Source organism: Elaeis guineensis, chromosome 6, assembly GCF_000442705.2.
Source record: "Elaeis guineensis isolate ETL-2024a chromosome 6, EG11, whole genome shotgun sequence".
Classification (NCBI taxonomy): Eukaryota; Viridiplantae; Streptophyta; class Magnoliopsida; order Arecales; family Arecaceae; genus Elaeis; species Elaeis guineensis.
The window spans coordinates 12,736,771-12,762,134 of NC_025998.2; the positions used below are offsets into that span (position 1 = coordinate 12,736,771).

General features: G+C 43.9%; 1 protein-coding gene across 1 annotated transcript; it reads right to left on the reverse strand.

Annotated features, from left to right (window-relative positions):
• Positions 1-1,169: 1,169 nt before the first annotated feature.
• On the reverse strand, positions 1,170-9,062 carry LOC105047204 (mitogen-activated protein kinase 10). Its single transcript, XM_010926023.4, has 10 exons — positions 8,505-9,062; positions 6,629-7,037; positions 5,834-5,961; positions 5,622-5,681; positions 4,007-4,156; positions 3,736-3,891; positions 3,372-3,583; positions 3,155-3,253; positions 1,955-2,121; positions 1,170-1,858 (listed from the first exon to the last, which is right to left on the reverse strand). The coding sequence occupies exons 1-10, from the start codon at positions 8,526-8,528 to the stop codon at positions 1,404-1,406; spliced, it is 1,860 nt and encodes a 619-aa protein (XP_010924325.1). The 5' UTR covers positions 8,529-9,062; the 3' UTR covers positions 1,170-1,403.
• Positions 9,063-25,364: the final 16,302 nt, after the last annotated feature.

Below are 25,364 nucleotides of genomic sequence, written 5' to 3' on the forward strand. Positions count from 1 at the left end.
TGCGGCTGTGGGGGAGTATACTCTATATGAGGGCATTACTCAAAAATGATATGATATGATCTAATGATGTGATGTGATGATAGAAACGCATGAAATATGCTATTATTTTTTATTAATTATTTGTTTGATATTTTTTTTGTATGGATATAAAGTCAAGACACGCAAAGTTTGATAGGAGAGCTTAACCATACATGTTCCAATCAAACTTAATTATCATTTAAATTGAGTTTTACATCAAATAGAGTTCTCTTCTTCTAATTAAAAAAGTTGAATTAGGGATGTTCATGGACTACTTTTGTTGTTGTTGTTTTTTTTTTTTTTTTTTTTTTTTCGGTACATATACTATTTTATTTCCACGAGCTATGTCAACTTTACTAGCAAACAATATTTTAAATACCCTATCTTACTATATGTACCCATATGTATTACGTTTGGCACCGGAGCTCTTATAAGTTCCAATCTCCTTTTTCTTTCTTCCGGTGATAAGAGCTAGACAACCAATCTTCCACCTCTTTTATCTTCCTACCAATGATCCTATTCCTTCTCCCCCTTCCTTTTCCCTCAATATTGATATACTCAAATTATTTGCAGCTCGAGACATTAAACTCACCACAGTACATCCAGTGAAAATCCTTTTACTTTACAGTAAAACAGTGAAGTAAGATTTTTTTCCACTTTCATAATTTGTAAATTATAAAGTTATTTTAAAAATACAAAATAAAAATAAAGAAGTTAAACATCCTTTTTACATCAGATTTTGTATTTTTATTTTTTAAAATAAAAAAGAGAAACTGACACCGAATAGGGTCGAGCCTATAGAAAACTATTAACCTGGGTGTCAGCATATCATGGGCAATAGTTCAGTAAATCCAGAAAAGTTGGTCGGTAAAGCTTTAAAATTTGGAATAATTCGAAATATGTGCGACGGAATAGAGGCACCACATTGGTAGTTCTAGTAAATGAGTATACCATAAAAAATTGATCACCAAAATTCTCGCCATGGAGGTGATTCACCAGGTTACATTCCAACACCTCCTTTCACAGTGTCGCATGTTTCCGAGGGGCCGCCCCTTCAAGTGTATCAATAGTGGATCTTAACATACAAAATCAAAGAAAACCGAACCACCTGTCGCAAGTCTCCTGTAAGTCATAGTTTCCGGTGGGGGCGGCCCTGTCAAGTCGATAGTTTCACTGAGACCACCCCTACATGATTGGTGAAACAGCGGTCCCAAGTGCCCATTTCCACTAACAATCGCCACTTCATTTGCATTTCACCACCCCTCCCCCCTGTAATTTCTTTTCTTGTCCTTGTCTTTTATTCCCCTTCTTTCCACTTGGATCATGTACATCCATCATCCCTTGGAACGGAGAGGGCACCATGATTGTGGCATATTGATGAGTGACTAATGCATCCTTGAAAAGCCAAATTGAACAGCACCGACCTTCCTGTGGGCACCACCAGCAGCAGCAGCAGCAGCTGCTGCTGCTACAGCAATTCCATAGGGGGATTTCGCCTGCAGCAAGTTTGTCTCCATTGTGATCCTGTCAGCTGGATCAGCCTTCGTCCCTCCTGAAAGAAAGAAGGGTGAAGCCCTCATATCAAGAGCTACGTCTGGGGCCATCTTGCTGGGTATGAACTGCTGGGGTTGTTTGTGCTGTACATACTCCCTCCCCACCTCTGCTATGACTCTGTCAGAGCTCTCTGACTTGCCCGTGGTCCTGTGGAAACAGTAAACTGGAGGAATGACAGGCTGTGGTGGAAGCACAGGATTCCTTATCAGCCTTCTTGGATCATAGGCATCCTTGAGACTTCCATTCTCATATGGCATTACTGGGCCGACCATCTTTCCCGGCTTAGCTGAACAGAGGGAAAAAAAAATAGAAGGGTATTATTAGTGCGGCACCAGGATGAGAGATGCTTCTTGCTATGGTTATTTTGTACTGAAGCACGTACCAGCTGGAATCCTTTGAGGTGCCTGCGAAGCCCTTGACATATTTCCCGACAACCTTTCTGTGTCTCGAGAATTCTTACACGCCTCATCTGAGGTTTGCCTGTCTCTGTATAAAGCCATATTAGGCTGTTCCTTGTGAGGAAATGGAGTAGAGTAGATGACTGTAGACCTAAAGATACAAGAAAAAGATTAACAAGATTGCCAAAAAAATTGATGGAAGGAATACATACATGGAAAGACTTAAATCAATCAACCATAAAAATACGACTGGATATTACAAATCCACTAGCATTCCAACAGTAACCTCATGATGAAAAGTGTGCAACCATGCAGGTTACTGACATTTAAGCTGAACAAAAATGCATGGAACATAACCCATAAAAATAAACTAACCAGAGCCTTGGAACATAAACCATTAAAATAAACTAACCAGAGCCTTAGAAAAGACAACTGAGCTATCCTGCTATCTTACAATTAAAAAAATAATGCTCCAAAATACTTGTTATCAAACAACCATTTTCTATGAGATTTCCAACTCTCAGTACTTCAAAAAATACATACGATTTTGGTAGTTCCTACATATATAGTTCCTATAATTTCTATCAGCGCCCTCCTAGATCAAGTATGACTTGGGATAGTGACAAACAGCTATATATTAAACCCTAGTCTCAGAATAAAAAATATGCTCCAAGTTCCTGATTCAAGATATCCTATATTTTTCTTATGCATAAGCCATATTCATATTAAGCCTCCTCTCATGCCTCAGATCAGCAGGCATGTAAATCGCCAGGGAAGGGAATACAATTACCAAACACCAAATATTCAGAAAGTAAGACACAATCACTGCTGTAATAATAGAAATTCACCAATAATTTGCCACCAAAACAAGATTACTCTCCATATGAGTAGGTTACAGCATTCAACAAATCTGCAAGTTCCCATGCAGCACAGCCATTGATATTATATATTCCTAGAACCCCTCATTACCAATCATGCAATGATATCACAAATATACCGATCATAGGTGTGCTGTCATTGCCTCATGATGCATAGACCAAAATCAAATAACCTATGCATATGCAACTGCAACTACGTGCCTGACACAAAATGATATCTTACATACACCTTATCCACTTAACACAAGCACCAGACAAAAAGCATGATGCTAAACGCTACGTCTGTAGGGCTGTGGGGAAGATTACCTAGGAAGAGAAACATGCTTTCTATCTAATGGAATCACTCCACTTTTACCACCATTTTCCTCAAGGTGAGCAAATTGCTTCTTGAATTGATCAATGGCACTGCATAAAAGAGGCAGATGGATAATATTACCATAGTTACAGATGTAAGAACATATCCAGTGAACCAGAATATAGAATGGAAGGGAGAGAGGAAAAGAGAGTTTTGCAAAATCAAAACCTAGGATAGAGGAAGGTTGTCCTCTCTGTTCCATTAACATAGTCCTTGAGCAATTGCGGATGATATTCCAATATCTCACAGAAGATAAGTTCCCTAATGTCTTCTTCAGTCACTCTTCGACGTTCAAACTCAAACTCCATCTTTGTGATCGGTTGGCAAGAGGGTTCTCTCTCCACTTTGGCCAGGCCTTTGAAGTATGGATCTGCCAGTGCCTGACAAAATGTCAAAAGAGAAAATCATAAGTACAGAGGACAGGTTCTTATGATGCTATCCCGATGTAACATTAAAACTATTAAAGAAACCTAAAGCAAAACAATGAGAGAAGAGTGAAGAAGGAAATGCATCTGATTGAATATGCATATACCTCTTCAGCCGTTGGCCGGTCCTTAGGATCAAATGCTAAAAGTCTTTCCAAAAGTTTGAGTGCTAGAGGATCTGCATTTGGGAAATTCTGTGCAAATGGTACAGGCTGTTTTTTCCTCATACTGCTCAAGTATCTTCTTGCCTTCTCATTTCGTACCTGATGACAAAAAGAGCTGAACATTATATGAGGAGACCTACAGCACTCTTGTTCTAGTCTAGAATATATATATCCACCTTCATAATATACATTCATAGAATGAATACTGCCATACCCGAGATATTGTATCCAAGGAAGGTGTTCCAAGAAGATCAGTGATCAAGTCCAACTGATGAACCACATTTTTACCAGGAAATAAAGGCTTTCCTGTTAATATCTCAGCAAAAATGCAACCTATGCTCCATATATCAATAGCAGGAGTGTACTGCAATTTCCAAAATAACCATTCAGTATCATCAAGAAAGACAAAACGCCCCAAAACATGAACAGAAAGCTAACACCAAACTGAACATCAAACCTCAACACATAGTACCCCAAAGATATGATATTCCAGTTTCAGAAGACTTTAAAATTCTTCCTGAACAAGCATTTTTTTAATATTTTTGAAAGCTTTTCAGATAAAACCGCTAAACTAAAGGCCCCTATTGCCAAGTTTTAGGATGTTTCGATGGTTCTCCAGCATTAGAATATCTTACCAGGAGTACATAAAAAACTACACAACAGATAATCGACTTGACAAACAAAGAGGATAATGGTTGATACATGTCCAGTTGATGATCTTCCCTCTAGAAACAAGGTCGTATAAATCTTGAAGCAGCTCCTCAGCCAAGTAGATCCCATGGCCTTCAATTTTCATTACTAAATAAATAGCATGTAGAGTCTCTGACTGTCCCAGTGAAGGAGCAAGAATGCTGCCCATAAAGGTCAAAGGTGCCTTTTTCAACTATTAATTTTTTACTTGGAGGTTGTACCACTAGTACAGAATGATTGATTGAATCAAAATTAAATTCAATGTCATGATGCAAACAAAAAAAAATTGCATGACATTAAATAAATGTTTTGTAAGGTTGTCATCTGTATGCCTTTAAAATAACATTAAACATCTTTTGCAAGCATTGTTTTACAACAGGAGCTTCTTTAAAGTCATTCCTTGTAAGAAGAATAATAAAACAAGGCCAGTGTCATCTTTGGGAATATCTGTCTGGAAAATGAGAGATCAAGAAGGTCTTTGAGTCACTGAAATAAATGACGAGAAGAAGCTTGAGGGAAAAAAATTATAGCATAGATATTGCTTGGGACACTGGATAGAACTCCTGATGCTTTTGAAAACTTTACTAACAGAAAATCTCATCATATCAAGTCCAACTATGAGCCCATCTAGAAGACATACTTTCACTAGTAAACTTGTTCCTACAGCATTTTGAGAATGGATGTTCCCCCAGTCCAGCTACTGGACAATATCTCATTGAGGAAAGAAGCTTAACATAGCAAGAGATCAGGAAGAAACACAGTACGCACATTAATGCTCAAGATCAATCTAAAAAAAATTAAAATTAAAAAAAAGGAAACATTAAAGAGGCAAAGGAAAAGAAATAGAACATACCCAAGACCATGGAACAGGCATGATTTCATAAGAAAGCAAAATCTCAGATAGAATTCCTAAAAACATAATAAACCTATGCAAAAGGCCAATCTAAGTGTAGCCATGTTTCAAAGTGCTGATTGATGCATGATATGGCATCAAAAAGATTAATATTAAATGGTCTTTTTAGTTCTGCACATTCAATATAACATGCTTTTTTTACCCGACAATAGAATAAAAATCTTACTAGTTTATACAAACTCAAAATCATACTGTAATGAGCATTATGGAGCAGTACAAAGCATACCTTAGAAAAGAATGATCCACATAACTCGGGAGCTCTGTACCATCTGGTTGCAACATAATCCTGCATAAAATAATGGTGCTTCAGAAGGTGAAAATAAGTAACAGACTAGTTCAAGATGAACTAAAATGAAAATCAGGTATCTGAATAAGCTAGATAGTAACAAAAAGATTAGAAAACGACATAAGAAAACCAGACTCAACTCCTTGACATACCGTCCAAAATATTGTTGTGGGGGTGTCGCTGAATGCAACCCTTGCTAGTCCAAAATCACAAATTTTGAGCTTGCAGTTGGAATTTGCTAGTATGTTCTTGGGCTTTAAATCACGATGATAAACATTAGCTGTGCTCAAATAGGTTTGTATTAGAACCATGCCAAACACTCTCGATGCTACCAATGATAAACTACAGTACATTCCATCAAGCAAATAATGAACAAGATTGACAAGGCATCATAAATATAAATATCACCCACTAAATAATGAATGAAGAAGCATAAAGTACATTTCCTATGATTCATAAACAAGGGAATCTAATAAATGCAGCAAATGCACACTAACACATTAACTTCAGATAGAATTAATGGAACATTAGAATACTAAAATTTTGAGCATACATGTTAACTTCAGATAGAATGTAAAAGTCCACTAGATGCACTACTATTAAGTTCACAAGAGAGTAGCATGTCTAGATTAAAGAGGGACTCAGATTCAGGTTGACAGTTCAACAAGCAAAGGCAACATCTGATGATACTTAAATGGACATTGCAAAAAATGATTAGAAGATTTGCCTTCATTAACATTTAACAATTATTCATTAACAAAATCAGATGTCTTGTTAACACCAGACCCAACTACAGATGGTACAGGTTGCTAGCAATATGTATGTGCAGGAAGGCACCATCTCCTTCGATGGGTAATAATATTAAATATGAATTTTTTTGAATAAAAAATTATATCAAATCACTTAATGGCACTAAATATGTTTTGAAATAATAAGAAGATTCACACCTGTATGGATATATTTCAAAGCACGCAGAAGCTGATAAAGAAAAAACTGATAATGCTCTTTTGTCAAGTCATCATTAGCTTTGATGACTTGATGAAGATCCGACTCCATGAGCTCAAAAACAACATAAATATCTTTGAAATCCCTTCTTGATGGAGGCAGCATAATGTGCTTGATTTCTACAATGTCAGGATGTCTTAGAAGCCTCAGAAGCTTAATCTCACGGAGGATCCGAGCAGCATCAGATAAATGTTCAAAGATATCATGTATCTTCTTGATTGCCACTTTTTCGCCAGTATGTGTATCAATTGCTGAACACACAACTCCATAGCTTCCTTTACCAATGACCTCCTGAATTTTGTATCTATTGGCATCACCATATTCAGTGAAAAAGTCCATCTCTGACAAACTCTGCAAGAAATCATCCAATTGCAATAATCGATGACATTTACAGCAATAAAGCAGATAACTTTGTCAATGCTTGATGCATGTCAAATGGCAAAGGAAAAGAGGTTCTATGTGGAATCAAAAGAAAATTGAAACAAAATGACATTTTAACAGCAGATTTTACTAAAAAAGGCCATCGCCATACAATGTGCATCTCTATCAAAATTTATATAGATCCCAGAAGAAGTTATACGATAATACCGACAGATCATATACTTATTCTATTATTGCTAATAAATTAAAAATGACCAAAAAGAACTATAGCGAACTACTGGCTTCTCAATTCTGCCACTCTTCTAGAGCTCTTGGAGATTATTCCATGAACACAATTTTCATTACACCTATAGTTCTACAGAGTTTCATGTAAATCAATTAAATACCTAAAAACATTAAAAGTAAAAGGGGGAAAGTATCCGAGCAGGCTTTTATGTTTTTTTTTTTTAAAGTCCTTTTAATCAAAATTAAGTATAAGAGAATTTCACAAATATACATTTCAATAATTGCAAGGAGCTAGAAAGCAACTACCTTTTTCCTATTGATCAAAGAAACATTGTTAAAGCAGGGTTGCTAATATAACTTAAAGCTTCATGATATTACATATTCACGGATCCACTTGTCCTCAAGGGCAGGTTGCACTTGGCATGCATGACCCTGTGCCAATCACACAAATATTGACCGAAATCTATTGAATTTTCAAAAAATAAATTGTTTAAGAGTTGAAGCATCAGAGAATAGCACCAAGACCACCTCAGACATGACGTAAGCATGTCACGCCTCACAAGCTTAAAGTTCATCTTGTTCTCTTTACACAATACCAGAAAAATTTCAGCCATACCTAATGATAATTCAACTGAACTTCACACTCACCAATGCTGAAAATGGAAACAAGAATAGAAACAACAACAACAACAACACAGAACAGGCAGTCCAACAAAACAATATCTGTAGAAGGTGGACGCCACCATGAAAAAAAGTCAGCCAAAACTAGGTGGTTGATTGAGGTCATGAGACGCGAGAAAAACAAATCAAAAAGAAACGTACCGATTGTACCAACAATATTCGCATTCCAAGAAAAAAGAAAAGCGACGAAGAATTTATCACTAAAAATGCAGGAAGTGAGCGTAGAACCTGTTTCTTAGAAAGAGTCTTGTCATGGAAGATAAGAAACAGTAGAAGAAGAGGATTGCAACAAGAAAAAGGAATCGAGAAAGGAGAATCACGGAAGAAGAAAACGAGGAAAAAAAAAAAAGTTGAACAGTAATCAACCAGCATTCGAACGATTCCGGACGATGAAAAAAATGGTATTTACCAGCAGATCACCAATCCTGTTCTTCTACGAAAAGACTTGCGCTAAGAAACCAGTCTCATACCCAAAACGAACAGAGAGGCAAAACCAAGAGCCTAAGAACAGGTTGAGAAAAAAAATCTGACCTTCTTTCGATGATCTTGCTGCATTTCTTCACAGATCACCAAAAACCAAGATCCAAGATATCGCCTTTCCCTCTTCTTGCCTCACGTTCCACTCTTTCCCTTCTTCCTGATGTCTCTCCTCAAACCTCTCCCGAAACCGAAAGATCTACAGGAAATCAGCCACATTCGTCCCACCTACCCGTTCCCCGGATCACCAGCCCACAGTCCCGCCCCGACCTCCTCCAATCCTCCAGATAATATAAACACGGAAGCCGATCAAGCCGATCCCTCATGCACTCCCCCGCCCTCAAGACGACAACGTGGGCAACGAGGCCACCGGCCGCTCCGATCATAGAGTGGAGAAGAAGCCCCTCCTCCTCCCCGCTTCTTTCATCTCCGCCACCGCCGCCGCCACGCCCGGTGCCATACAATTCCGATACGTCCGCTGCTCAAGAACCACTCCACCAATCGACCAAGGCCAAGATCGAAATATATATCTAAAGCGAAGGAGATGGAGGGGTGAGGATGAATCCAAAGCCTAATGCTGAGCGGGTGTTTGCTTCGATTCTTAGAGAGAAGAAAAGAATGGGGGAGAGGAGGAGGGAGTGGGGGTTCTTCTTCTTGTGGCCATGAATCTAATGCGTTTATATATTTTCGGGGGACGAGAATGCCCCTCACCGGCAAGCGGAGTCGTAACTACGTAAGTGGCAGAAGGGGATAAATAAGGTCGAGTTGGGGGGCGTTTTGGGACCCGTGGGGGCAGCAGATCTGGTCCGATTTGGCCGGGGGAAAGCTTGCTTTGCCTTTGCGTGTGTGCTGGACTCCGGCGCAGGCAGGCTGTGGGAGGAACCGTCGACTGGCTTCCACATGAATTAATTGAGTTTAATGTGGGGTGGTAAGTTTTAGCTAGAAGAATTGATATCTCAACTAATTTTTTATTTTTTTAGGTTTCATGTCCTGTGTTTCCAGAACCAACCATTGCAAGTTTTCCCAATTGATATCTCAACTAAAATCATGCTTTTCTTATAAGACTCTGATGATATCTAATGCTTGGGGGGTGTATAAATTGGGTCATTGATAACCTCTATTTTCATTTAATGAAACTGAATTTTCATACATCTACACGTATATTTTATTAGTAAAGTCTCTTCCATAAATGTGAGTTAGGTTCCATCCTCTCTCAACCTAATTTCTTTCCACCTATCCTAGTTCTAAACAAAAGAAAAGAAATAGCTTTGAAGAAAAGAAGCTAGAAAAATATGTAATGAGTCCATCTACCCTGCTTGAATGTCAAGATAAAGTTTGAGAATCTTTCCGAAGTTTGACTTAATAGGCATCATATATTCATATAAAGAGCGGCACTTCTCATAAATATAAATTTCAATTAGATCCATCTCATATTATTTCTTATGTAAATCTTACCAACACTTTGCAACCATTGATAATTGTTTTGTTTCTTGATAAGAAAAAGCTACAAAATTAATTACTTTCAATAATGAAACCACAAAATGATCAAAAAAAAATCATTCCAATTGGCCATAGAAGGTTAGTCAAAGCATTGGGTCAGTAACTTCACAATGTAATAGCAAAAAAACATCAATATAAATAAAAAAATTTTGGCCTTTCTGTTTCTCTGATTAGGGTTTTTTTTTTTTTTCAATATAAAGTTGGATGATGTTTTAAGGCTAGAGGTGTTCAGCTTATGTAAATAATAGTCTTTTACAAGATTACTAATATGCTTCATTAATATAATTCCATGATTGGTCTATTAACAACTAAGAAGGATGACATGGCACATGTATGAGAATGCATGCTTTCTTTCCTTAAGGTGACAAATTTGATAGCTTGAACCAAGATGCTTGAACATGTATTTTAGTACTAAGGCTCAAGAAATAGCAGTAGTTACTTTTATAGGTTAAAGGGTCAGGAGGTCACTACCTAATTTTTTGACATTGATTGATTTTTACAACATCATAAAATAATCAAGTATGTTAGTTCCTAATCAACTTTGTATCCGTTTGAAAATTTTCATCATGATACAAAGGCAGACCGGTCATTTCGCAATAAGAAACGGTAATGTTTAGTTGCTGTGGTCCTAACCTATCGTCCGTTCTCTCCCCACTATAAAAGTTCTAGAAAATATCCATCAATAGATGCTTATCTCTTGTTCCATCCTATTAGGTGCGGTGTCTCGCCCACCACAAATTTAAAATAATACCTTGCTAATGACTTTTCATGCTTCAATGTGGACCAACTAAACTCAACAATCAAAGAATAGACTTGTTCAAAAACATATTAACTCCAACAAGTAATGGACATCTAATGGCACTAATTCTCCAATGTGAAATTAAAATTTCTTACGCAATAGACACATTGAATTATTCATAATATAGTTTTTACCAGAACATGAATAATCTCAAGAGCTGGACTAAAGGATGGAGGACTGGCAGAAGTTGTTTCTTGTGGGACAAGGCTACTTTTTGATATGGAAGGTATGTACTGTTGGGATAAGGTCATGCAATTTACTTAGTTTGTAAAGAGTTACGAGGCAAATTATATAGATAACAAGCATTATAACGATTACATCTCTCTGTTAGCATATTACCAATGACATCCACATAAATAAAGATCAGTAGAGTACGAATCATAACAAGCAGGACAAGGTTTGTCTCCCATGGATAATTTTTACCTACACATTCATCGTCCATGAACCATGCTATCTATCTGTTATCTCCAAATAACAGTCCTCATTTTTTTTGTTAAAAAATAGTTACAGCTCCCTCCATTACCGTTGCTGATGGTTATAGTTAAAAATAACAGTCGTTTTGATGGATCTCCTCCCAAACAATTATATCCAAGCACTGAGTACCAACACCATCTCTAGTAGTTCACGATCATTTTTATCCTTTCTTGTACCAGTGTTCCAAGCATATGTGCGGCGATGCAGTACACCAAACAGAGGGGTACAGTACTGAGAGTCCAACTAGGAAGACACTGGGGCTGGCAGTCCATTAATTAACCTGTCTGTCTTTTGAGTTCGGAGATCAGAGAATGGGGACCAAGCCATGCGCATGGATAAGAGCTAAGGACAGAAGAGGACGGCCTTTTTGGTCCTTCCATTCACCATCCATCCCCACTCCTGAGTACCTCACCATATGCCATGGAGAGCTCGCAAAACTAGTTTCCTACTTTCTTGTTGCGGACAGGCAAATGGCCAACAAGTCCTTTGTTTTGACCGGGATGCCTCACCTACCATTGCCAGGGCTGTCTATAATATTAATCTAAAGCCGCACACCTTCCTTGGAGGGCAAAAAAAAAAAAAAAAATTCTCTGTGAATCAAATCGTTCCCGTTTTGATCCAAGCAAAAATATATTTTAATGAATAACAGAAGGAGTTGAGTTATATATTAGAAGTCAAAAAAAATAAGAACGGAGGGAGGAAGCAAGGAATCAAAAAGGCAGCTGCGAGGAAGACTCAGAATAAGGATATAATTTAGTCTCCACAAGCCTAACGCGGTATTTAACAAATGATCTTTTAGCCTTTTCGGCCGCTATTTACATGGTGCTGTCTCTTCTCTTCTTGGTCCATAGCATGGTCCAACGTTACGGCGCTTGGAACAACAGAGAATCTATGGTGTCGTTTATGAGTAATAAGTATTTAAGAAATACTTTCCATTTGATTATATAAGTCATTCTATCATAATGATCGTACAAAGAAAAAAAAATGTTCTTCTTCTTAATAACGGAGTAATATTTCTAACTTCAATCTTTAGACCAGCAAAAAAATATTTTACTTTAATTACCATTGAAGAAAATTCTTATCAATTTAGTTGTCAATTAATTTAAGCAGATCGTGATTGTACTATTTTATTTTTATTGAAATGATTGTTAGAATATAAATGAACAACTTCCATAAGTCTGTTGTAAAAGAATAATCAATCCACAGCTCTGGGACAAATTTTGAACGACACATATTTTATAGGCCAAGCAAAAAGGAACTTTTGAAAGTGATTTTGTTGAATCCTAGCTTGCTTGTTTTACTCTTTCGAGAAAAGGTTTTATTCCAGCCTATATCCAAGTAACTATCTAAGCTCTTAAATTCAGAAGCGTACGAAGTACTTAACGCAAAGCGTGAAGCGGTTGCTATCACATGAGCGTTACCGCTACTCTTTTCTATTTTACATTATCCACTCGAACGCCGTGAAGCCTCTTCATATATTTCTTTCTTTCTGACATCGACTCGCTCGGTGTCGGTGCTGCTCATCCTGCGGTTACCATCAGCTATGCTTTAGAGGTGCAACGTGTCAGGCTTTAGAACGTGGAAATATTGCCGTAATGCCATTAGATCACGTCATGGAAGTCCTCATCCGAAGGCTCGTTCCTGGTATTCTCTCCGCCTCTTAGCCAATTGCCCAGGCAAGTCCTCATCCGAAGAGAGAGAATTTTAGGAGCTATCATTAATATAAAGCATATCTTCAGGTGAGGCTGGCTACTAATAAAGTCTCAGGATGGAGAGATTTTGTTGCTTTGCAGCAAAATTTTTCTGTCCACTGGTGGACTCGAAGTATGAATATGATCGAGTGTAAAACCACCATGATCGATTGACTCGAAGTATGATCTAGTGTAAATCCACCATGCTATTATTTTAAATAAGTCTAGATCAAGTAAGATGATTATACCTTCCCTTATTATATGGCATCTGTTTTTTACTGACCCAATATTGGTTTGGTTTAAATTATCTACTATGATACAAAATGATATTAGAATGGACTTGCTCGCGGGAAGGATGTTGTGATGAAATGTGCCTTTCTTTGTGCTAAATTATTTTATGAAATGTTGTCAGAATGCTCTAAGTTTCAATCATCAAGTCTCCTTGTTATGGTTGAATTAGTGCATCTCCAATGATTTCACATGTTATGATCCTGCTCAAGTGACAGGGACTCTAGAATGTGAATTTAGGTGAGACATGGTCGTTTTCAGAGACTGTTGGGCTCGGCACGGCTACCTAATATTTGTACACTACCACCCTAGCATTCTGCCGATATTAAAAAAAGGCAAAGCTGTCAAGGAAAATTTCTTTTTTTTTTTTTTTAATTCTCGGTGCCCTTTAATTTCTTACCAAGGGCCTTCCCTTTTTCATTGCCCAGGAGAAAAAACAAAATGTTGTACAGTACCATGTATCTTAAGGATGCTGTGATCCTATTAATCAGAAAAAAATCTTGAGATGTAAAACATATGAAAATTAATAGGCCAGCTCAGTTGATAAGGAAGGAGAAGGGGGAAAAAAATGTGGGACTCATCCAAAACAGTTCATATTATGATTGGGAAAATTTGTATAGACAAGCAGGGATGCCCTGTAAGACCAAGAAGTAGAGGCCTAGAAGTAGCATTACCAACACATCAACAACATTAGCATAGGCCTAGATTTGATCATTAAACTACCATTAAACTAGTTTGTTTGATTCTCGCCAGCACACTACTTCTTGGTGCTTGGGCAATAAACAAGTTACAGCTTTAAATCTTCAGGAGACATGTTTCTCACTTTTATTTAGGAGAAAAAAATTGATTGATTCGAAGTCATTTCTACTAGTTCTATAGACTGAATTAGCCCATATGTTCTCGACCACTTATACTGTGTTTGGCTATTAAATAGAAAGCAGGCCATGTTTAATAATAATAAATTTCTTGCCACTCAACTATAATGCAATTGTTAGGTAGAATACCAATATCACATTCTCGGAAACACAATACTTGTTCAAATGTCAACAATACAGTACCAAATGGATAACACCTATGGTCACAAAGTGAAATCACAATTTTTTAGGTGGGAAACCCCACATCAATGCTCGCTAACTACTCAAACCTTCGAATCTAGGCTTAATATTTTGAACAGTTTCCTCAAAAATAAAAATGAGGGAAGATGTTAAATTTGCTGGTAGCAAGAAAAATCTTTTCGCATTGGTATGGGATATAGTACAGCTAGACTTTAAAATGAGTTGAAGGTCGGATTTAACTCAAAAAAAATGAGTTCAAAGTTTTGTTTTTAGATTCCAGTGGTCCATCAGACAGCACCACCATTCTGGCAAAGGTCCTTTTGTATAGTTTAGTGCCAAGTGGAACCAACTTTCTTTGTTTTTCAATGGGTCAAGTTTATACTTTTCACTGTTGCATGGACACCATTTCAAGGGTAAGTGTGTCTCTGTGTGTGTGTGTGTGTGTGTTTATCCTTTCCATATATTTCCTGTATGGAAACATCAACAGCCAAAAGATTGATGAAGGCAAAGCAGCTCCACCACAAGCATCAAAGTGCCAAAGTGGCGCACTTGTCCTAGTGACCAGGACTGAATGGATGATCTGAAAGAAAGAACCCACCACCATGCAGCATGGGCCTACTTGAAAGCCTGGTTAATGGATGGATGGAGTCCCAGTCACCAAAGATGTCTGCGTATCATCCCATGGTTATTTAAGATTTCGTAATTATTGGAGGAGAACCATTGGCAGCCAATTACCAAGCTAGTTCCAAAAGACACCACTTTTGACCCCACCTTTTAAACTCTATAATAGTGCCTGCCAATGACTTGAAGGTCCCCATCAGCTTTCTCAATGGAGCAGGGGTCTCTTTCCACCACCTTGATGCTGAGCCATTTTAAATTTCCATGGACCTATAGTATTAGATAATGGAAGGGATCCTTCACCAAGTTGGGAGTACTTCTGGACCAAGGAAGGCCAGCCAAAGGGTGGCGAGAGTTGTCTATTTCTATGATGGATGCAAAGGCACCGGATATGTTCTTTTAGAGTTGGCTTTTTTTCTGGCTTCTCTCCCGGCGGCCACGGCAACTTTGAAGGATCTTTTTGGTGATATCTTCACCACTAGCATAAAAAGAATTTAAGGAAGGCTTTCTTAGGGATTACGTTTCAGATTTGCTGATTGTTTCTTTCAGGTGATTGTGGTCCTGGAATTTGAAAGGGAAAGGAAAGCGTTCTTCTTTCGTTTCAATTTTTTTTTCTGTTCTTAAATTTCCTACCACCTAAGGTTTATAATGTACTTTAATCCGGTCCATTTCACAGGACATTTGTTGAGTCCTGTTTCACTTGCCACAGGCCAAGACCAATTGTGACGTGGTTTCGTGGCTATGGTCAGAGGCTCGATCAAGGCAACTCTCCATGGGACGCCCATTGGGCCATCAGAAGGAATTTCGACACTTTGATCATGTGATATGAACTTAATTGTCTTGTTCCCTGATAAGCAACTGAAAGTAGAATTTCTTTTGCATTATGGATATATTTGTTATGGGTATCGCACTTTTATGACTTGTTTGATAATTTCATGCCGTCTAGCAAGATTTGTGGGGAGGACCAGGGTTGGCGGGAGCCAGAAGAAGAGAATAGGGGCTAGGGGTTGGTAGGAGTTGAAGAGCACCTAACACATTCCATTTCTCTATATGGGAAGCGAAATTTTTAGGTGGACTAGATCCATTATGGACCTAAGGGTTTCATCCTTGGGTGAAATGAATCCACCCAGTATGATTTCATCTTAGATCCATGGCGGATATGATCCATCTAATAATTTCTCCTATATGAGACGGATGGGGAAGATGTAGTCAATAAGGTTTTTTCTTTTTTTCTTTTTTTTTTTTTTTTTTTTTGAAGGGAGTTAATAAGATCGCTAAATAAATTATTTATAGCCTACACAATGTGACCTGGAGGTATGATCGGATCCTATTTTCACTCTCACAATGTTTTTCCTTTCGGTCACAATAAATCCTCCTTGAATGCTGGGAGAAGTTTAAGCTTCCTCCATTTTCCAGCAAAAAATAAAAAATAACATAGGTAGATCCGGCCAAGAATTTTTTTGCTAACTTGATCATTACTTAAAATAAGCTAGGTGCACGACACCCTGTGAGCCCACTGATGTGTCAGGCTCTACTCTAAATGGGCTGGACTGAGCCCATCAGTAATCACGGACTTCATACTATAGATGTGCTCGAAGCCAGGCGGACAGAATAACAAACAGAAAAGACTTGTGGAGAGCAATTCTAATTTCTAAGACAATCCAAAAAAACTGGCCATCATGTGCATACTCCAATGTTTGAACGTGGTATTTAAGCTGAGACAGGCACACTGGGACCTCAAATGGAGCAAATAAATAGCCGAGGAAATTAGGCATGACCCTTGTTGTGTCTAATTACGTAGGTGCAATAGCTTTTGGGCCTGAACTAGTAGGTCTATGTTGACCTTGGGTCAATTTCTTTGTCAAGAGATTGGAAACTACAGAAATGCTGAATGCCCGCAACAAGAAGTTAGTTTTGAATAATAAACAACTTATCATGGTGATTTTTTTTTTGGTAATAAAAAGTAACAGAAGGTAATCCTCTTCCAAATTCCTGACCCTCTTAAGAAACCAAAACTCGATCTCATGTCATTTGATACAAAACATTACGCAGCCAACCGGTGAGAAAGAACAGAATTAGCAGTAGGATTAAAGATAATAACAAGCTAAATAGGCTTGGGGATCATGTGTGGCAGATACGAATCACGCATTTTTTTCAGTAAGGACCGGGGTGCAAGCAGATCATGTAGACACCACGTATTGAGAAACCAATTTGATTCGGAATTCTGAGTTTAATGGTACAAGCTAGACATGTAGGTAGGACAATTTCAGCTTGCTTGATTCCCGACAACGATATTTACCAAGGAAATTTGTTTATTACCAACTCAATTCAATAATGGATAGGATTAGGTGAATCTGATGCGAGGAATTGTATCGGACCCACTGATTTGAAACGGGCTCCCTTGGGTTCATTGAATTGCAGTTTTAGGACTAATTTGATTATAATTAGTGAGAGCACACCACCAATTAAGTTAGGAATATGTATTTGTCATCCAGAGTAGTGATGTTGATGTGTTATCAACTACTACTATGTAAGATTCCATGATAAACATAGGTACTCTGCAGGCTCCTGGTTTAAACCAGATTTTTTTTTATAAGATTTATTATTTGTTTAATTTGATTCATCACCCACTGCTAGTTTGGCCACATCATTTTTAATAAGTCAAATCTTCATGAAAACCAATGATAAGGAGTCTGCATTTGGAAACATTCTTAAACATTTGCTTAGTGTTTCCTGAACATGGATTGGGTCAAATTTTTCCCAATTTGGTCTCATTCAAACTCCGAGTTGGTCCAGTGCTAATGTAGTGCATCATTGCATCACGCATGGTTTGAAGTACAGCACTTCTAATGCTTGCCAACAGGGTTGCACTCCAACAAGATGGTGTAGCCCCAAACCTAGAACTATTTCTGTGATCCCATTGGGTTAGTTCCAAGTAAATTTGCTTCAACTTAATCTGCGGGATGGAGGTTTCACATTAAGAAAACTTGCATCTGATCTTACTGGCATCCTTCAAAATAAACCAATAAATTTTGGGCCTGAATCCAGCCAAGGTACAATTCCACTCGTTATCCTTATAAAAGTGTAGCCTAGACTCCGGACTCCGGCTGAATGCAGCAGAGCCTACAGCCTGCTCGTCTGTCACTTCCCTTGTTGCTCTCACATTATTTCTTATTGAGGTTGGAGGGTATTGCTATGGTGTTTGTATTTGTTGTTGGAAATTAGCACCACTGCTGGAGTATGGAAGTGTTACGTAAAATCCTTCTGAAAAGAAAATTTTATCAAACCAGGAACTGTTGGGGGATACCCACCGACCGACCGACCGACTATCGGAGGGCCCGACCGGCTGTCGGCCCGACTGACCGTCTCCGACTGAAAGCCGGGAGTGACCGACTAACGGACGCTACTGACGGCTTTCCAATGGCCCAATCGCCGACTGGAGGTATGTCGGGCGTATCCCTCCCGATTGACCGGACCCAGAGGCCGACTCACATGAAACTCGCCGACTGACGGAGGAACCCGACGCCACTCTGCTGGCCACCGACCAAGGGTCGGCCGTCTCCTCCCATCGCCGTACAGCCGCCGGACCTTGTCAGCTCTGACACGGACATGCGGCACAGTTCCCCAGGGGCATTGTCCCGCCGAGAGCGAAGTCAACCCTGGTGATTAGACGGCCACACGGCGACATGACATTTCCACGGCGGCTCTGACAGTCTACAGTGAGTTGACAGTTCCTCACTCGTCCGCGCCATTGATAACGGCGCCATACCGTGCTCCACTATATATACCGGGGAAGGCAACAGTGCAAGGGGTCGATCCGCCCGTCTCTCCCACATACGCAGGCTCGCCTCTCTCTCCCTCTCTCCCTCTCAGAGCTCTCTGTCTGCATTTTACTGTTGCCCAGTCACCTCTCTGACTTGACCGTCGGAGGGTCCCCACCAGAGCCGCCTCCGGTCAGTGCGGACTTCCTTTTGCAGGTGCACGCTTCCCGGCGATCGAACGACGAGGCGATTGGCCGCAACAGATTGGCGCGCCAGGAAGGGGAAGGCATGACAAAGACAAGAGCTCAGCGATCGAGAATCACTGGGTCGGCAAGGCGTTCTTCCCGCCGGGAAGAAGCCTCCCCGCCCCCACCGGCGGCGGAGCCTAGCTCTCCGCACCCCGCAGTAACCACGGAGGCCCAGATTGCGGCCATTGTGCGGCAGATGACCGTGCTGACCGACGCAGTCAAAGGCCTCCAGCAACAACCGGCGGCCCGACCTATGCCTTCCAGGAGCAGCCGCCGACGGTCGCGCCGACCCCTGCCGCCTCCAGGCGAGCACTCCCAACAGCGCTCCCACGGGGAGGAGGAGGGTCGACCTCGGCGCGACGACCGACGGTCCCAGCGGCCCTCTCCTTCCCCGTTGGAACGGGCGAGGAAGGAAAAGCGGCCGCGCACACCGTCGGCCTCTCTTTCAGAGTCTTCCGGAGGCTCCACTCCCGGGGTCTCCCAGCATCGACGAGCGGACGACTACGAGCGACGGTTCGAGGAGATCGACCGCCGACTCGCCCAACTGCAGATGGACGGCCAGAAGTCTTCGAACGACGTCGACTTCCAGACCGCCCAGCCTCTCTCTCGACTGGTCCTCGATGAGCCGATTCCCAGTCGGTTCAAAATGCCGAACGTGGAGCCATATGATGGCTCCACCGACCCGGTCGACCACCTCGAGAGCTATAAAGCTCTCATGACAATTCAAGGGGCAACCGACGCTCTTTTTTGCATCGGTTTCCCCGCCACACTTCGCAAGGCTGCCAGGGCTTGGTACTCCGGTCTTCGATCGGGCAGTATCCATTCCTCCGCGCAGCTCGAGCACTCGTTCGTGGCCCATTTCAGCACCAGCCGAAAGCCGCCGCGAACGTCGGATAGCCTTTTCTCCCTCAAGCAGGGGGAAAACGAGACGCTCCGACACTTCGTGGCGCGATTCAACGCTGCCACGCTCGAGGTCCGGGACCTCAACGAAGACATGGCGGTTTCAGCCATGAAGAGGGGCCTGAGGTCGTCCCGATTTACCTATTCTCTGGACAAGACCCTCCCCCGAACATACGCCGAGCTATTGGAGCGCGCATACAAGTATATGCGCGCGGACGAAGGAGCGTCCGACCGACGCTTGGTCGAGCCCAGGGGTCCGAAGGAGAAACGAAGAAAAGGTCGGGAGCCCGCCGAACCAAGCAGGCCCCCGGCCGGTAGTCGGCTTTCTCCACCTCGACAGATCCAAAAATCACCCGGCCGACAGACTCCGAGGTCGGTGCGTCCCAGGTATGACTCCTACACTCCCCTCTCCGCTCCTCGTGCGCAGATCTTGATGGAGATCGAAGGGAAAGAATACCTGCGACGGCCTCCGCCTCTGAAGGTAAAGGGCCTCGACCATCGGAAGTACTGCCGGTTCCATCGGAGCCACGGCCACGACACCGAGCGGTGCATCCAGTTGAAGGATGAGATCGAAAATCTCATCCGCCGGGGGTATCTCGGCAAGTTTCGAAAGGGACCGCCGGCCCAACCGACTGCCGATCGACGCCCCCAGCCGACTGAAGAGGCGCCGACTAACCAGCCGACGGCTGGAGTCATCAATATGATCTCCAAGCGGCTGGGATCGGGGACATCTACAGGGGGGGAGCCGACGAAAAGGCCGCGCCCGGACGACGTGATTACCTTCTCGGAAGACGACGTTCGGGGCATCCAGACCCCCCACGACGACGCTGTTGTTGTGTCGGCGACAATAGCCAATTATGATGTAAAACGAATCTTTGTTGATAATGGAAGTTCGACGAATGTTTTGTTTTACTCGACCTTCTCCCGAATGCGACTACCGACTGATCGACTTAGTAGGGTCTCCACGCCCTTGATCGGCTTTGCCGGAGACACCGTCACGACAGAAGGAGAAATCACCCTGCCGGTGACGGTCGGTACCGAACCACGGCAAAGCACGGTCTCCCTCATCTTCGCGGTCGTCCAAGTCCCTTCGGCCTACAATGCCATACTCGGGCGACCCGGACTGAACGCTCTCAGGGCGATCGTCTCGACGTACCATCTCCTTGTTCGATTCCCGACCATAAACGGGGTCGGGGAGATGTGCGGAGATCAACAGCTCGCCCGACGATGCTTTCAAATCTCCGCCCAAAGCAACGAGACAAAGGATCCCCTGACAATCGACAAACTGGATCACCGGGAGGAGGAAGAGCGGGGTTCGCCGGCCGAACAGCTCGAGGCGATCCCGATAGGAGGAAATCCCGACAGAAAAGTTTGGGTCGGGTCTCAATTGCCCGACGCCGAACGCCACCGACTGGCGGAGCTCTTGACGGCCAACGCCGACATATTCGCATGGTCGGCAGCAGATATGTCGGGCATCCCTCCGGAAACAATGACTCACCGACTCAACATCGATCCGATGATGAAACCGGTGAGGCAGAAGAAAAGGTCCTTCGCCCCAGAAAGGCAGAAGGCCATTGACGAAGAAGTGGACAAGCTGCTCGAAGCGGGCTTCATTCGCGAATCCACGTATCCCGATTGGCTCGCCAATGTCGTCATGGTCAAGAAAGCCAACGGGAAGTGGAGGATCTGTATCGATTACACCGACCTCAACCGAGCATGCCCGAAGGATAGCTTTCCACTCCCAAAGATCGACCAGCTGGTGGATGCGACGTCCGGATTTCGACTGCTCAGCTTCATGGACGCCTTCGCCGGGTACAATCAGATCCGGATGGCGCCTGAAGACGAGGAGCACACCGCGTTCGTGACCCCCAAGGGCCTCTACTGTTACAGGGTGATGCCCTTCGGATTGAAGAACGCCGGTGCCACCTACCAGCGACTCGTCAATAAGGTCTTCAAAGACCAGATCGGCCGCAACATGGAAGTGTATGTGGACGACATGCTGGTAAAGAGCACGCAGATCCCGGACCATGTTCAGGATCTCGAGGAGACCTTCCGCACCCTTCGACGACACCGAATGAAGCTCAACCCGACCAAATGTGCCTTCGGGGTGACCTCGGGGAAGTTTCTCGGATTCCTCGTTTCTCAGAGAGGGATCGAGGTCAACCCTGAGAAGATAAAGGCGACCCTCGACATGCGTCATCCGAACACCAAGAAGGAGGTCCAACAACTGAATGGAAGAATCGTCGCTCTTAGCCGATTCATTTCCCGATCAGCTGAAAGGTGCCTCCCGTTCTTCAAGACCCTGCGCCAGGCGAGCGGTTTCTCTTGGTCGGATGAGTGCGAACAGGCCTTTGAAGACCTGAAAAGGTACTTGGCTTCCCCGCCGCTGCTCGTAAAGCCGCAGATCGGGGAGACCTTGTATCTCTACTTGGCCACATCTTCTGAGGCGATCAGCTCGGTGCTCGTTCGGGAAAACGAGTGCCGAACCCATCAGCCCATCTACTACACCAGCAGGGTCCTCCACGGCGCCGAAGCCAGATACTCGGAGACGGAAAAGATGGTTTTCGCCCTGACCGTCTCCGCGCAACGGCTCCGACCATACTTCCAGGCTCACGCCATCGTGGTACTCACCAACCAGCCCCTGAGGGCCGTACTGCGTCGACCCGACACATCCGGACGACTCGCTAAGTGGGCAATGAAGCTTAGCGAGTTCGACATTCAGTACCGACCGAGGCCTGCCTTGAAGGCCCAGGTCTTGGCCGACTTCATCGCTGAATGCCCGACGACCGACCGAAGGTCGGGAGCCGAATGCCCGGGACGAGAGTCGGTCTCTGAGCCAGACCCGATCTCCACCTGGGTACTTCACATCGACGGAGCCTCCAACGCTCAGGGAAGCGGGGCCGGGCTCCTGCTCACGAATTCGGATGGGGTAGTCACCGAGTACGCCCTCCGGTTCGACTTCAAGGCCTCCAACAATCAAGCCGAATACGAGGCACTCCTCGCGGGCTTGAGGATGGCGAGGGAACTGGGCGTCGACAGCCTCCGGGCATTCTCCGACTCTCAGCTGATCGTGGGGCAGGTCAAGGGCGACTTCGAGGCGCGAGATCCGACCATGATCAAGTATCTTCAGAAGGTAAAGGATCTCGTGGCCCGCTTCGGGCATTTCGAGATCTCCCACATCCCCAAGACGGAGAACGCCCGTGCCGACGCTCTCTCCAGATTGGCAACGTCGGCCTATGATTCTTTGGGTCGGACGTTTGTCGAAAACCTCCAGCAGCCGAGCACCGATCGGGTCGAAGAAGTGCAGCAGCTAACGTCCGAACCAAGTTGGATGGACCCGATCGTCCGGTACTTGTCCGACGGGACCAGTCCCGAAGACCCCACGGAGGCCAAGCGACTCCGATGGTCGGCGTCGCAATACGTGATCATGGACGGCCGACTCTACAAGAGGTCGTTCTCCCTCCCCCTGCTCAGGTGCTTGGGACCGACCGACGCTGACTACGCCCTCCGAGAGGTTCACGAAGGAATTTGTGGGAATCACTTGGGGGGCAAGTCCTTAGCCTTCAAGGTCTTACGACAGGGCTACTACTGGCCGACCATGAGGAAGGATGCGGCAGAGTTGGTCCGAAGGTGCGAGCCATGTCAGAAGTATGCCAATATTCAGCACCAACCGGCCAGCCAAATCGCTCCCATTGTCGCTCCATGGCCCTTCGCTCAGTGGGGAGTCGATATTCTCGGCCCCTTCCCACCGGCGTCGGGCCAAAGGAAGTTCATCGTTGTCGCCATCGACTACTTCACGAAGTGGGTCGAGGCCGAGCCATTGGCGCAGATCACCGAGCGGAAGATGGAGGACTTCGTCCAAAAGTCCATCATCTTCAGGTTCGGATTGCCGCACACCATCATCACTGACAACGGACGGCAATTCGACAACCGAGACTTCAAGGACTTCTGCGCCAGGTTCCACATCCATCATCGACTAACTTCAGTCGGGCACCCACAGTCCAACGGCGAGGTTGAGGTGACGAACCGAACCTTGCTCCATGGACTCAAGACCCGACTGAACGAGGCCAAAAGTCTCTGGGTCGACGAGCTGGGCTCCGTCCTATGGGCTTACCGAACGACCCCCCGTGTCCCGACCGGAGAGTCGCCGTTCAGTTTGGCCTACGGGACAGAAGCTGTGATCCCGCTCGAGATTGGCCTGCCGTCCTCAAGGGTCGAGCAGTACCACGAGCCGGACAACTCCGAAAGTCGGAGGGCCGACCTAGACCTTCTCCCCGAACTGCGAAATGAGGCTCAAATCCGAATGGCCTCATACCGACAGAGGGTCGCCCGGTACTACAACGCCAAGGTCAGACCAAAGCTCTTCAGGCCTGGCGACCTAGTGTTGAGGAAGGCGGAGGTGTCGAAGCCCTTGGACCAAGGGAAGTTGGCTCCCAACTGGGAAGGACCCTACAGGGTTGCTGACACCTTCGGGCCGAGAGCCTATCGGCTGGAAACCCTTGAAGGAAAAACCATTCCCCGGACTTGGAACGCCGACAACTTGAAGCTGTATTGCCAGTGAATTCTGTAATTCAATTGTCGGAATACATCTTCAGTTTGAAAAATTGGAGTTCTAACTCTTCCACTACCGGTCGGCGCTCAGCCCCGACGCGGATCTGGCACCAACGACACATCGGCCCCTTACACGGACCGATGCATCTACAACGACGGGAGTCAATCCTCCTTCGACGACTTGTCGGACCTCCACAAAGGGCCGACGGACTCTTATGAACGGGAGTTCATGCTCCCTCTACGGTCGAATTTTCGGGCAGAATCCGTCGGCCGACAGGCCGATCGGGCCCCGACCGAAGAAAGGCAAAAAGCCCACGCGACTATTGTCGCGACTTCCGACCGAGCTACGGCCGGTCGAAGGATGTTCGGCTTACCACCGTCTATCACACGACGCGACCTTTGTCGCATCTACGACTTGCCAGCCGACCAACGGCCGGCTGAACGCCATTCGGCTTATCACCGGACGCCGGAAGACATCGAACCCGACGCAGGGGTATGGGGGCACCGACTTCGACTGTCGGAACCCGACCTAAAGTCGGGACACATTTTACTCTCGGGGCTGAACAAGTTGCTGAAGCCCTACCGACTTATGCGAGTTGGTGACTTGACTAAGTCAGCGACTAACGTTCGACATTGCAGACATATTTGGCATTGCAAACAGGGGGAGAAGGCAAAAGAAGAATTCATTCAAGACTTAAAGAAATTTTTTCCATAAACAAAGGAAAGTCTACAAGGTAAAGGCCGGAGCCCGATTACAATCCAAAGAAAAACAGAAGACAAAATAAAACCGACTAATCATCGGAGTCGACGTCCTCCATTGGACGACGATGCGAGTTGGTCGGAAGGTCTGCTCCGACTTCAGCCATCGGAGCCGACTGATCTTCGGCAACCGGCTCTGCGACGTCTTCGGCTTCCGCCCTGGTGGAGAGACCATCCGACGCTGGTCTGGCCGTCTCCTCCGAGCTGGGGCCTCCGACCCTGGCAGAATCATGTTGCTAAGGTCAAGTTCGGGGTACAAGCTCCGAACGG